Here is a 13,397-nt window from a genome sequence, read left to right as displayed (position 1 = left end):
GTGTCCTGTGCCTGGCCACTTTCTCAGACAAGGAATTTTAGGTGGATTCGAGCAGAGTAGCTCCTGCTTTTCATGTTGCTGGCCTGTATCTAGAAGGGCTGCTAGCATTCCTTTTCCATTGGTGTAGTTCCAGCTGTTAAAAGAAGCAAATGTTCCAATTCCCCCAAATAGTGAACCTCCTGTCTGGTGATCAAAACAGCCTCCTCAGAGAAAAAAAAAAAAAAAAAAAAAAAATCTACACTACAGTTCACTCTCTGCTGGATTTGAGCCTAGATCTTATAATACCATGAACACTATCCTCATTGCCAGTGTTTCAGTGGATTATTTCAAGTCCTGAAACAAAGCAGAGAATTACAAGGAGATCACCCTTCTTGAGAATAAGCTTCATAGTAGTAGGAGTACAATTTCAGACAAATTACAGGGTTTCATTACCTGGAGAAGGGCACTGACGTGCTATTTTAGTGTCTCAGTAGAGGATTATTGAGAAGCATGAACACTTATATTTTTTCCCTGTGGTTGAAACTATTTGTTTATTTTTTATGAATTCACTAATAATTCAGAAAAACTGGTAAACCATTTTCATGGTTTATCGGAAAAGCCTGGTTTCACTGAGCATTGCTGATTCCACTTATGACTTTTATTGCCCCAGTCCGTAATTTGGAACAGATTTGTTTGTGGAAGATGTGATTCCAGTTTCTTCACAATTTTTCCTATAAAAGAAAAAGACTGGGGGTACAAAGGCCTTGGAAATGACATTTCCAGATATACTTTCTCTGCATGACAGCATCAGCCTGGGTTCATGCATGTGTGTAAGAGGAGGTGTGAGTACTGTGAGCAGTAAGGCATGCTGCTCTGCAGTGGATCGTGAGCAGCAGTCAAGAAAGTGCTTCCCCTAGAGAAAAACAGATGTGACTGAGCTGCCAGAAACCAGGCAAAATCAGAACAGCCACTACTGCAGCATGCATAAACATGTTTAAACTAAAAAACACTGAGGAAACAATACCGTATCTAGCTAATGAAGAGACAGGTAGTCTGGTCAAATGTATATGCTACAGAAAGCAAGACAAAAACAGCAAGAATAACCATGCTATTGGCTTGATATTGCAAGGATGTGAGAAACAACTGTATTAATAAACTTAAAATTCATTGCAGTACAGATTTGTTTGAACTAGCACTGACAGAGCAAGCATAGAATATGCTTGCTTAGGATAGTAATTCTAACTGTACTAATGAGGAAGAAAGTAAATTAGCTAAGGCAGAATATTATGCAGATGGGGTTATATTGCTTCAGATGCTTGACCAGAAAAGGTTAGCAATGCTTCTATCATTACTCACAGTGTGTTGCCATGTAGGCTTACCCTTCCTGTTTAAAAGAGTAAGTGATTCTGGGGAAAACAAAAAAAAAAAAAAAAAAAAAAAAAAAAAACTTATGGAGGAGACTTTCAGAGAAGAGGAAGATATTAACTCACTGACTTCAACAATGCCAAAAATTCTTCATCACACATTGCAGAAATGGGATTTGCCAATTATAAATCCTTAGGATCAATCCGCATATGTATAAAGATTGTTCCAAAGACAGACCAAGACCTTTGAAGAATTCATAAGGCTATCCACCCTACAGTCACATATCATCAATTGGAGTTAGTCCTTTTTGTTTGCTGGTTGGTTTTAAAACCAAATAGTGCCTAAGTGTCATAATCTTTGGCTGGAACTTTAGCATGCTTTCCAATATTGTCCATTAGGACTGCTAATAATGTGCATATATACCTGTAAATACCCACATGGTAATATGTATATTTGTTTGTTGTAAGTAGAAATTAATTTCCAAGTACAAGCAGATGATCGTTGTTATAATTTAATTAGTAACACTGTCACACAAAATTGTTTCTTTTTTTTTTTTCAAAAAATAAATTACTATGTTATTACTAAAATGAACATAGGTAAACATGCATATATACTGTAGAGACTTTTTAAATATTCTGTATTTTTTTATATAGTTTGAACATAGAGGAACATAAAATATTTTGCTAAAAGGGCAGAAGTTTCCCAGAAATCACGTAAAATGAACTGCAATAATAAAGGTTTTCACAATAGGATTCCTGGAAAAGGTGTTATTTCTGTGCAGGGTTTCTATACTGGATTATATACAGAAGTGCACTGGAGAAGATTAAGGCCTGAGGCCTCTGAAAGGCCTTTGGAAAAAAATAAAACAATAATAATAATAATAATAAAAACTCTATATAAAAACAATAAAAAGTTGCAATTCTCAGCACTTTTAAAGACCTACTTTTAAGAAAATATTTTATCTTTAAAGAAAAAGTATACCACATGCATAGTTTAAAATGTTTGTTACAGAGGCCAGTCTTGAAATGTTAGAAATAGATGAGTTAGAAATAATATGACTGATGGATAGTCTATTATGCTGGCTATCAGAAATAACAAAAATGTCATATTGTCCCAGTGAATAGTTGAGTCAAATATTTGCGATATGTATTGAAATCCCAGTACATTATCTTAGAAAACAAAACAAGACAAAACAAAACAAAACAAAACAAAAATAATTACAAAATATGTCTGCTTATATCTCTCTTGCTAGTGAGCTGTGAATTTGCTGTGATCTAAATACTTGGACTTCTCCAAAATCCAGTATTGTTACAGTATTGTGTAGATATATATGATAATTAAATACTGATCTGAGTTTGTTGCATTTGCTTTATCTGATACACTTCCTATACAAATATTTGCCTAGTTCAGAAAATAAGTTGTGAGTAGTTAGGGAAGAGAAGGTTTCCTCTTACTTTTTTAACTTTATATTTATTACTTTTATGTTAATGTGACATTTTAATTTCTGTGAAACACCTACTCTGTGATAGGTAATTATTACTGTTCTTGGTTTTATCTCGATGGAAACAAAATATAAACCAAATACTCAATGACAATCCTAAAACTGAAGGAAGAAATGATGTAAACATTAGAAGTGGAATACTGAAGAATTAAACAGAAGAAAACTGTCACTTTGATAGAGACTTTCATGTCATATTCCCTTGTTATGAATTTGAGTTGGATAAGTGTATTTCAATTTTGAAATCACAGACTGAATAAGTCATATAGCAATATATATTTGGTATATTGATTTTGGACCTAAATCTCACACATTTCATGTCTTGAAATACCAATATCAGTCTTCCCATCTTCAAGGGATGACAACAGTTTATGAATTATTTACATGTTAAGTGGCTGTTCGTTGTTAGACAGTGACTGTCTTAAAGACTGACGGTTTTATAACCAGTGTTCATGTAAAACATGATTTTTCTATCATATATTTAGCCAAGTTTATCCACATTTTTTATGCTAGTTACTGGGTAACAACTACATGTAGATGCAATTTGTCTATACCAATGATGTTAATAAGTTAGATGTCGTAGGTTTTCACAAGAGAGATAGAGTAGGTAAGAATTCTCTTTGGAATATTTGGGATATTACAACAGATGTTTTTCAACATAGTTGCATTAGGAATTCTTAGGTAAAGTATTAAGCATGTCTTATGTAGATCCAAAATCTCTTCTAAAAGAAGAACAGTCTTTTCAGCTGTAGAAAAGATGCAAGCAAAGAACAAATTAAAGTCAAAATAAAACTGTTACTTCTCGATCTATGAGTTAAAACAAGTTTCATTCCAGCAAAACTTGTATCTTAGAATTCTCACATCACAAGACTGACACTGCAATATGTTTATATGACAACAGCTTGCAGTAGTCGGAAACATATCATGATATCCAATGGAATTGGAGGCTGAATTTCATTTCCATCCAAGCGTAGATAGCGGAGGCGAGGTATGTTACCATGAAAACCGTAGTCTTCTGCTACAGTAATTGAGACTGGGCATATCTGAGTACCATTGACACCTGAAAATATAGATTAAACATGTTAGGTAATTGCCACGGGAAGGGTTCAAGATAAAACGTATTTAGAAGACAAATATAACAGCCTTGCACCAGTATTTTTATGGGAGTCACTTGTTGTCAGAGTTGGAAAAACACTGAATTAATAATTAACTACTTAATTGTTAATGTAAGAAAACATGTTAAATAATGTAATCTAGAACAGTGAATTGCATATTTAATGTTGTGTAATTATGATTAAAAGGTACTAGATACATAATTTTTTTTTCTTGGACAGAGATGAAACTTGCTTAGACAACTGTCTGTATTTATTGAGACATAATTCATTGACCCAGAAAGAGCAAAACAAGGCTAATGCTGAGGAATTTCAAAGACCTTACTTCAATGATAATGCAGAATTCTAGCAGATATACTTCATTGAAGATCTAATGTTCAAAATGATAATATTGAATCAGAAGACTTGTTTGTATAATATCTGAAACTTTTAATGTCTGTATTTTCCTGTTCTTTCAAATTCTTCAGTACAGTTCTCTTTAATTGCAGTAATAAAACTTGTGCAATTGAATATATTTTTTCTTAATTTGAAAGCCAAGAAGTGATTAAAATTCTTTATGAATCATACATATGCTAACATTCAGGAAAAAAAAAATAATAATGAAACAATAAATTTGAATTTGCTTATTTTTATATGGGTTAAATAGATTGGACTCTTTACATTGTCTCTCATAAATTACTTCTGCACTGCCACTTGACAAAAATGTTTTTCACATCTTGTCTTCAATTATTGAATAGCACAGCTGACCTATTTCAGCCTTATTCTAGAAAATACTGGTGGTGTTTGCTTATCAAAGATGTCAAATTCCTTGGTCCAAATTACAGTCTTTAGTGATTAGTCTGACTGAATGAAGATCTTGTTGGCCCCAGACCACCTGCAAAAACCGCTTGAATAGGGAATGTAATAGATTTTTTTTTCCAAGTAGCCTAGAAAAAAAAAAAAAAAAAAAAAAAAAAAAGCTTTTTGCCATTTTTCTCCCTTTATTTTTAGCAATAATAATATCCACATATCTTCTATCCACAAACCCCCAAATTCATTTAAAATAAAACATGAATTTATTATTATTATTATTATTATTATTTTAATCAAAAGAAAAATAATATTTCTGGATAACACTGTCCAGATGTTTGCAACTTCTTGGAAGCAAACTTTATCTTTGTCATGGAAACTAGATAAATACATCTATTCAGGCAAGGACTGAACATTTTATCAGAAACATTATATCAAATTCTCTTTCCCTATGTTTTGAAATTTCATTAATTCATCTGATATTTTGGGAAGGTATTTGATATTCTTGGAAGAAACAAGGTACAACTTTTTTTCATGTGTGAAAATGAAGCGGGAAACTTGAGACTGAGGTATCATTATGGAAATGATATAGAAAGTTTTACAAATGAATCAACATTATGTAGCAGAATGTTTGTCTTTTCAGGTCAAAATGCTGTCCTTAGGAGACAAGATGGCTTCAAATGAACTCTAAACCTCTGTGTTCTTTGATCTAGAAAATATCTCAGTATAATAGACTTTGCTGGGTTAATTACTCCAACCTTAATTTTGAGTAAGAAATTATGTAATAAAAAGCAACCTGTGAAGTGATTTCTTGATGGTGTGTGGTATGAAGAGGTTTGGTCTTTTATTGTTTGCCTTCTGTATGTAGCAAATCCTGCCAAATTATCAGAAGAGTAAAAGTCTCTCTTCTCTTTCAAACCTGGGGTTCATGGGTATATTGATAAATTTTGCCAGGAGAAACAATAGGGACAGGGCAATCCAGTTATATGGATTGCATCCACTTAAGCTGATCTATGCAGACAATAGTGTTAGCCTAAGCAAATCATTTAACTGTATTTATAAACTTTGGAGAGAGATGGATACGTCCAAAAGGTGATTCAGATCTCCCTAAAATGGATTGAATTCTCCTCTGGAACTGTGTATCTCTTTCCATTTTCTAAATTGGAGGACTGTATGAGTAATTCAAAATAGATACTAGAATCTGGGATGATTAATTCAAATAACATGAATCCATATGTGGTCAACAGTATTGGTAAGTAGAATAATATTTAAAAATGAGGCTCTGGAGCTGCTATGGGAGAAAACTTCCTCATTACTGACTAATACTGGGTATCTGCTGAAGAACCAGAAAAAATCTTATTTTGTTTTTCAATAAAACTCATAGCCTCTCAACATTTAGAAAATGAGTTTATATAGAAGATGAATCTGTTATGACATCTATGATCAGGAGGATGTTTCTGGTTTAATCTTGTAACCTACAGCTGGACCCATTGTGGTCTAACTCAAATAGCTGGACTCCCTTTCTCCTTTTTATATATTAATTAACTACAGCAGCCAAGGATAAACATGGCAAATTGTATGTATGATTCTGGGTTCTTTCAGCAAAGAAGCCAGTAGCAGTTATAGCTCAGGGGGTCTGACAATGAGTCAGAATCTAGAACTTGAACCATTTTACCATTTTCTTCCAAATATCCTATAATGGATTTGGATAGAGAAGTATTGCTGCTTGGCCCAAAGACTTATTTCTTTAAAATGTTTATTTGTCTATTTTATACATAGCTACTAAGAATAAATCCTCATTGGAAAAATAAATATATATGTATTAAAAATAATAATAATATAAAAAAAATGAGAGTAACTTTTCAAAGTGATTAAGCAGTTAATGAATGTCCCATTTTGAAAAGTGGTAAAGACATTTAGTAATGTAAATATTGTGGAAAATTATTGTGACTTAGGCCCGTTGGAAAATGTTTTTCCTGGTTTTAACCTATTTTTAATCTTATTAAAGAAAATAAAATAATTTGGCAGCTGTTCAAAGGGTTTGTGCTACCTAGACACAAAACACATCTTAACTGGGCAAGTTACATTCCATTGATTTTAATTTAGTGTCCATTTAAAGAGACTGGAGATAAAGTCTACTCCTGAGGCCCTGCAGTGAAACAATTAAAATTTGTAGCCAGCGGGCAATGAAACATGTTCAGCAACAACATATGTCATGAGTCCTAACTTTAATTAACTGTTAGGCTTTTTGCAGGCCAGTTAAATATATTTAGGTTGTGCAAAATTGATTTGTCTTTATGAGGTTTCATACATTTGATTTGCTGTATTCTATTAAATTATTAATAGTTATCTTCTTCTGGTATATTTTTCTTTGATAGAGCAGCCAAATTGTTATTTTTAGTATCTTTGTGAGCTATGGTAACACAACACAGAAGTAAGTAACCATTTGTTCAATTAAATCAGTGTAACAAGATGAAAAATATGGAGAGGTGAATATATTCTGTGCAGTGACAATTAGAAAGTGATAACTTTGATTTTGGCTTCTGGCATGAAACAGCTTACTGTACTGTCTAGCAAAAGGCAACCACAGATTAGTAAACTAAAAGATTTAAGAACTTGGATCTTAAAGGATATGCAGAACTTGTGAGCAGATGTTCTCTCTACCCCATATACCTAACTACCATGTTCTTGCTCTACCAGGATGAATGCCTGAAGCATTGCTAGAAGCAAAGTATGACATGACAGGCTTCTATTGCCTTGAGAATAAAGTCTTGTGTCATTTATACAAAGAAGACATTTGAGGAGTTAAGCATTAGTAGAATGAAGTTTCTGTAAAGTTAATCAAAATCATTTGGGGGAAGAAAGATTAATTATAAATACCAGTATTTTGTACATAAAAAATAAAATATGGGTAGGATATTTAATCTTGAAATATTCAATAGACACAATGTAATTCTATTTGAAAAGACTGTTTTGGCTGCAGATAAAATTTTATTCTGTTTTAAGGGTTTCTCACATTAGACTCCTTTTTTTTTAGATAATTTAGGTAGAAGAGAGATGTTCAGATCAGCTGAACCAACATTGATTTTGTTAGTTTCTAAGTTAGTTAGTTTCTAAGTTTCTATAATGTGCAGGAGCTTTGGAAAACTAGCAGTTATTAAGCTGTGAATATCCTAACATGTTGCTTCCAGTATTTTATGGTTGTTTCTTGCTTGTTTATTCCTATCCTATCTGTGGGAAAATTTAATTTCTTCCAAAATAGTTAGTTGTATGTAAATCTCAAAATGTGAAGGGAAAAATTTTCCTTAAGCCACTTATATTTCTGACCTTCTGATCTTCTTGTGTTTTATTTATTTATTTTCAATATCTGAATTGACAAATCAAATGTGGTATTACTTACATGAATATATTTGGTTGTTATATTTTAGAACTGACTTGAAAGTTGGCCCATGGGAAGTTTTTTGCTTATCTCCCTATAGCCTGTGGCACATTTTTCCTCTGTGCTTTCAAATAGTATTTTTTGTAGTTAAACAGTCGTTTTCAAAGAATTATTAATAATTGACAATACACACTTACTTTTGATTCTGTTGTGATCAAGGTGAAGGTGCTCAAGACGAGCATTGATAGGTGGAATTTTAGTGAGCTGGTTATGAGACAGCTGTAAGTCTAGAATAGATGAAACATTAAACCCATTTGGGGGAATACCATCATCAGATAATTTATTGTAGTTCAGCCTAAGGAAAGTCACTTTGGGTATTGCACTGAAGTAGTTTTCTGGTATCACTTCAATGGAGTTGTTGTCTAAAAACAGCTGCAGTGTGTTAGCTGGAATGCTTAAAGGCATCTTTTTGAGTGAATTTTTTGCTATGTTGAGTTGCATAAGACTGTTGAGTCCTTGGAAGGTGTCACTTTGAAGAGCGCTGTCCAACAAATTGTTCTGGTGCAGATCTAACATAGTAAGGTTTTCCAAGTTGCTGAAGACTCCTTCTGGGATTCTAGAGATTTTGTTCCTAGCCAGCCTTAGCTGTTCCAAGCCCACTGGTAATGGAGCAGGCACCTCTTCCAATTCATTATCTTCAAGGAACAAGTAAAGCAGCCTTTTCAGCTTGCTCAGCACACCACTCTCAATTCCACTGTTGGTAATTTTATTCTTGTTCAGATTTATCCACCTCAGATGAGTGGCATTCACAAAAGGTTTATCTGAAATTGTTTCAATTTCGTTGTTTTGAAGATAGAGGTACCAAATTCTTGCTGGGATTGCAGGTATTTCTTTAAGACCTTTGTTATCACAGTATAATGCATTGGGGAAACTAGGAGGACAAAAACACTCTTGTGGACACTCAAAAGTGTAGTGAGACCAATGTTCAGGATCCATGTCATCATAAACTTGTCTCACAGTTCGAGTCCACACAGAATGGGCTAAGAATACTAGCAAAAGACTTGGACAGACTTTTAGAGTCATCATTTGCCTTGGAAGGGGAGAAAAACAATTAGTTGTTTTAACACAATTCTCTAAAAATATACCAGATTAACAATTCTGTATTACATTGCAAATAATATTTCCTTTATGAACAGCCAAATTCTGTTACCTATGTCATTAATATAGCATGTTCAGGACAATTTTAACAGTAATACAAGGTATAAACAGTTCAGTGTTAAATGTTAAATATTTTCCTGATTAAACTTAGTTTTCACATTGACTACCAATTTAACAGATATTTATTCAGATATCATTTCAAAGAATCTGAAAACATGGATCATTTCTCTGACAATAAATCATTACTTCTTATAAATTTATTTAAGTTTTCCTGTACAGAGCTATTTTGCATAAGCTAGTTAAGGAACAGCATTATTTTCAATAATGTTAACAATACTATGATGACCTCTGTAGTCAGTGTTACTCCATTTAAAACTAATCATAAAATATTTTTCTGTTTTTCCTCTGTCCTAAATTATAATGGCATCTGGATTAGATTTTCCAGGTCTTTTGCCATCACAGAGAAGTGAAAGATCAAAGAGTGTTTTAACAGCTGTTTGTTGGGCATGTTCTTAAAGAGCTTGGATAGAATATGGAGTAAGCCATTCCCCTCCCTCCCTCCCTCTTTCAAATCCAAAGTTATGATTATTATTTTTTTCTCTAAAGCAAACAGCCAAAATAAATGCCTGATCTAAATTACATAAAAAGTAAGTCCTAAACAAAGTATATTGTATACATTCATGCTTCTAGTATCAGTTTTACCTACTTAATTACTTGCTTTGCTTATACTCTTCTACCATTAAACAATGAACAACATTTTCAATGATAATTTGCTCCAACAGGACATACCTGTGTAGCACAAAAGCTACTAAAGTTTCACAAACTGTGTTATTTTGTTTGCTTTTTGCAATGCAGAGGTAAGAGCTGAGATTTCTGGTCAAAATCAAGAGATTAGTTTTAGCAAAAATAATATTTAAATACAGAGGGAACTCTCTCATATGGTTAATGAACCAGTAAGGTTAATAGATCAGCCAATTGCTGCATATCATATGTAGTCATTTAATAGTTTTCATTTTTGTTATTACCAGTAACAAGTGCAGTATCTTACAGATCTTCCAGCCTCAGATTCTGCTATCTGGAAATATTCCACGTATTTGAAGAATAACATATTTAATTTACACAGTGAAATAGTACCTTCTCACTGCTTAAATATTCATAACCTTAATAACATTAAAAAATATATATATATATATAAAATAATTTACCTTGTTAGTCAAGTTCTTGGAGCAATCTGAAGCCAGTTAGAAATCAGTGTAAATACACAGCCTTTGGCTGCTAACCACTGTGTTTGCTTCCTATTCTTCTAAGAATTAATAGCATATAAAACTTGAAATGCATGCTAGCATTCCCAGCTGCATTACCATACACACCTTATTAGCTATTGTTTCTAATTTGACATTGCTTCAGAATTTGGGCTTACCTCAGCTTTCTTGGATCTTCTTTTCTTTCTATTGGTCTATGTTGTTAGACTGTAATAGCCTGAGTCAGGCTACAAGCCGTGTTCTATGAATACAGCCTAATATATACGCATCAGTGACTACAGCTTTTAACCCCTAAAATAGCTAAGGCACCTCAGCACCTAAGCAAGAAAAGACAGGAAATCCTGATTTAAATATCAAACAGCCACAGAGCTGAAGTAGTTTTATTTTTATAATTTAGCAGATGAGAGGAACTGGTCTAGATGAAACAGGTAACACAAAATGTACCTTTATTCAACATTTTTGTCAATTGATACTTTTCATGCAAAGCTTGCTTGCATTATAATTCATTCTTATGATACCTGAACTGGCCACAATGAATTAAAAACAGTGCCATCTGTTCCTACGGAAATCTTTTATTTGATTTTGATCAAATTCAGATGCTGTCATGCCATTTAAAGACATAATTCTTGATTAAGAGAAGAAGATAGCAAAAGCATTCACTAAGAATTTTTTAATAACATCTATTTCCATTTCTCTAAAGATTAAAATAAGCCTTTTTTTTTTTTTTTTTTTTTTTTTTCTGAGATATTTTAGCATATATTTCTTCAAAGACTTCATGCTCTCCAGTGCCTCCTACAGTGATCTCTGGTTTTAATTATCAAGGCACCAATTAATTATCTTGTTTTATCATTAATCTAAAATAAACTCTTTCCAGCCAACTTCCTTTCCAAAGCATAGACACATATTTCTGATGTTAAGTACTTTGTTTTCTTTTCTGGTACAAACTTAAAGTAACAGATGAATATCAGGAAAACTAGACATTCAAAGACAGAGTCTAAGGGCAGAAAGAAATATCTAGTAATCTAATCTTCATTTTAATCCTCACTCTTCTGTTATCTTGCAAAAACAAAACAAAAAAAAACAATGGAAATCAACCCTTAAGTATGTGTTCAGCTTCCAGTGACTTCAGTAAGGTTAATGTTAAACACATAATAAAAATTTGTTCATGAGTAAATATTTGTACTACCTTGCTTTTTATAGGAATAAAATACATCCTCATTACCTGTTAATTTTACATAGTTTAAGTATGTGCTTAAAAATGAAACAAGTGTTTATGTGTTTCACCCTGTAAGAACTCCAGACTCTTCAGCATCTCATACAAATTACTAGGGCTTTCTTATAAGCAAGGGATAAAACTTATTCCTTCATGTGTGCTATGCTGAACATTTCAAAATCTTACATTATATGAAAACAATTTACATCTATACCTCAAAATAAAAGTTTTAGCTTTGAGTAGCAAAAAATTATATGTACCACATTCAATTTTTCATTATGAGTGCCATTTTAGACACCCAGCCCTTAAAATGTTACCTTTGACCTCCTGCAGCTTTCAAGGTGCTCCATATTAATGACAAGAAAGCTGGTCAGCTAGACTCCACAGAAGAGAGGTGGAAAAAACAGAAAGTGCTACTGTATGAACGTTACAATAGCTGTGAGTTCAGTAAAAATGATTTAAGTAGGCTTCAATGTGAAAAGTGTATCTATGATTCTTGTCAAAGCCAGACAGTACAATGCAAATCTGGTTTGTATTTGTGCTAAATCTTCATGGAGGGCATAGAGAAGACTTTCTGAGATCTGTTCACCATTAAAGAACAAGCCAAGACCTTCACAAATGTTATACTGAAAGGTTTTAAACAGTGAGTACTGGTGGTGGATATCTTCTGTGACACACTTAAATACAAGTTCCCAGATGTTTCCCATTTAAAAAGAAAGAATTTATCTTATGCTTCAGGAGTGTCTGAATTTACCCTTTAACCTGCTAATCATGTACAGATGTTCATTATGTTATCACAGAAGTCATGGACAGAGGGACTTTTAGCTTACCTTGTGACAGGTGGTGGTACTATTTGGGTGAACTACTGTTTAGCAAAGGAGAAGCAGGTCACAATGTAACCTTTGTGGATCTGGATCCTTATCAAACACATATGTTTCCATCCCTTTTAAAGATGCAGTTCTTCACTAGGAGAAGAAAAGAACAGAAGCATTTGCTAAGAGATTATTTATAAGGTGTATATATATATATTTTTTTCTGATGCAAACAGTAGGAAAAAAAAAATAGAGAGAAAAGTCCTCAAAATCAATAATATTTCTAAGAATATATCAAGACTGTGATATGTATTCTCACATACACTCCAAAATTTTGGAAAGAGCTCTTCAGGAACATGTGACTGTTTGGGTGCCCAAGCAGATGTTGCAGAAAAGCCTACTTTCCTTGAAACCATTAAGATTACCCACAAATTCTCCTTCATGTATTTGTTTTGTATGATTCTCCATCATCTTTATTATTTAAAGGGTGAAATATATGGTGATAAAGTTTTACAGACTAATAAAAGGCCATGGCCAAGATTTCCAAAAATGACTAATGGTTTGGGAGGTTTTCAATGTGAGTATCCAACCTGAGACACTTTCCAGAGCCTTATTTTCAGTAAGAGGGGACTGAGAGCTTTGTGTTAACAAGGTCACTTTTAAGTTGTAATGCTGAGCAGTCAAAGACAAAATATCAGTGAAACACAAAATGTTCCTGAGATCGTGAACTATCTCTAAAACTGTATTTCAGAATCACAGAATCACAGAATTGAAAAAGCTGGAAAGGACCTCAAGAGATCATCGGTTCCCCCTGCCCTCCCCTCCCCCCT

The 13,397-nt window shown here is 33.1% G+C and overlaps 1 protein-coding gene across 2 annotated transcripts; it reads right to left on the bottom strand.

Annotated features, from left to right (window-relative positions):
* Positions 1-1,839: 1,839 nt before the first annotated feature.
* Positions 1,840-12,720, bottom strand: KERA (keratocan). 2 transcript variants are annotated; one of them, XM_035337370.1, is made up of 4 exons: positions 12,586-12,720; positions 10,701-10,859; positions 8,320-9,212; positions 1,840-3,902 (listed from the first exon to the last, which is right to left on the bottom strand). In XM_035337370.1, exons 3-4 carry the CDS (start codon positions 9,206-9,208, stop codon positions 3,730-3,732), a joined length of 1,062 nt encoding a protein of 353 aa, XP_035193261.1. In that variant the 5' UTR covers positions 9,209-9,212; positions 10,701-10,859; positions 12,586-12,720; the 3' UTR covers positions 1,840-3,729. The 2 variants fall into 2 exon arrangements, with proteins under 2 accessions (XP_035193261.1, XP_035193266.1); XM_035337375.1 differs by lacking the exons at positions 10,701-10,859; positions 12,586-12,720 and adding an exon at positions 10,486-10,690.
* Positions 12,721-13,397: the final 677 nt, after the last annotated feature.

This window comes from Oxyura jamaicensis, chromosome 1 (assembly GCF_011077185.1).
Source record: "Oxyura jamaicensis isolate SHBP4307 breed ruddy duck chromosome 1, BPBGC_Ojam_1.0, whole genome shotgun sequence".
Taxonomy (NCBI): Eukaryota; Metazoa; Chordata; class Aves; order Anseriformes; family Anatidae; genus Oxyura; species Oxyura jamaicensis.
Note: the sequence above shows the minus strand (reverse complement) of the source record. Positions and strands in the feature narration are given on the sequence as shown.

Coding starts and splice junctions, on each gene's coding strand:
- KERA (XM_035337370.1), bottom strand. CDS start 9,208: ATGATGACTCTAAAAGTCTGTCCAAGTCTTTTGCTAGTATTCTTAGCC. Junction 3,903..8,319: donor TGATCACAACAGAATCAAAA/GTAAGTGTGTAT, acceptor CTATATTTTCAG/GTGTCAATGGTACTCAGATA.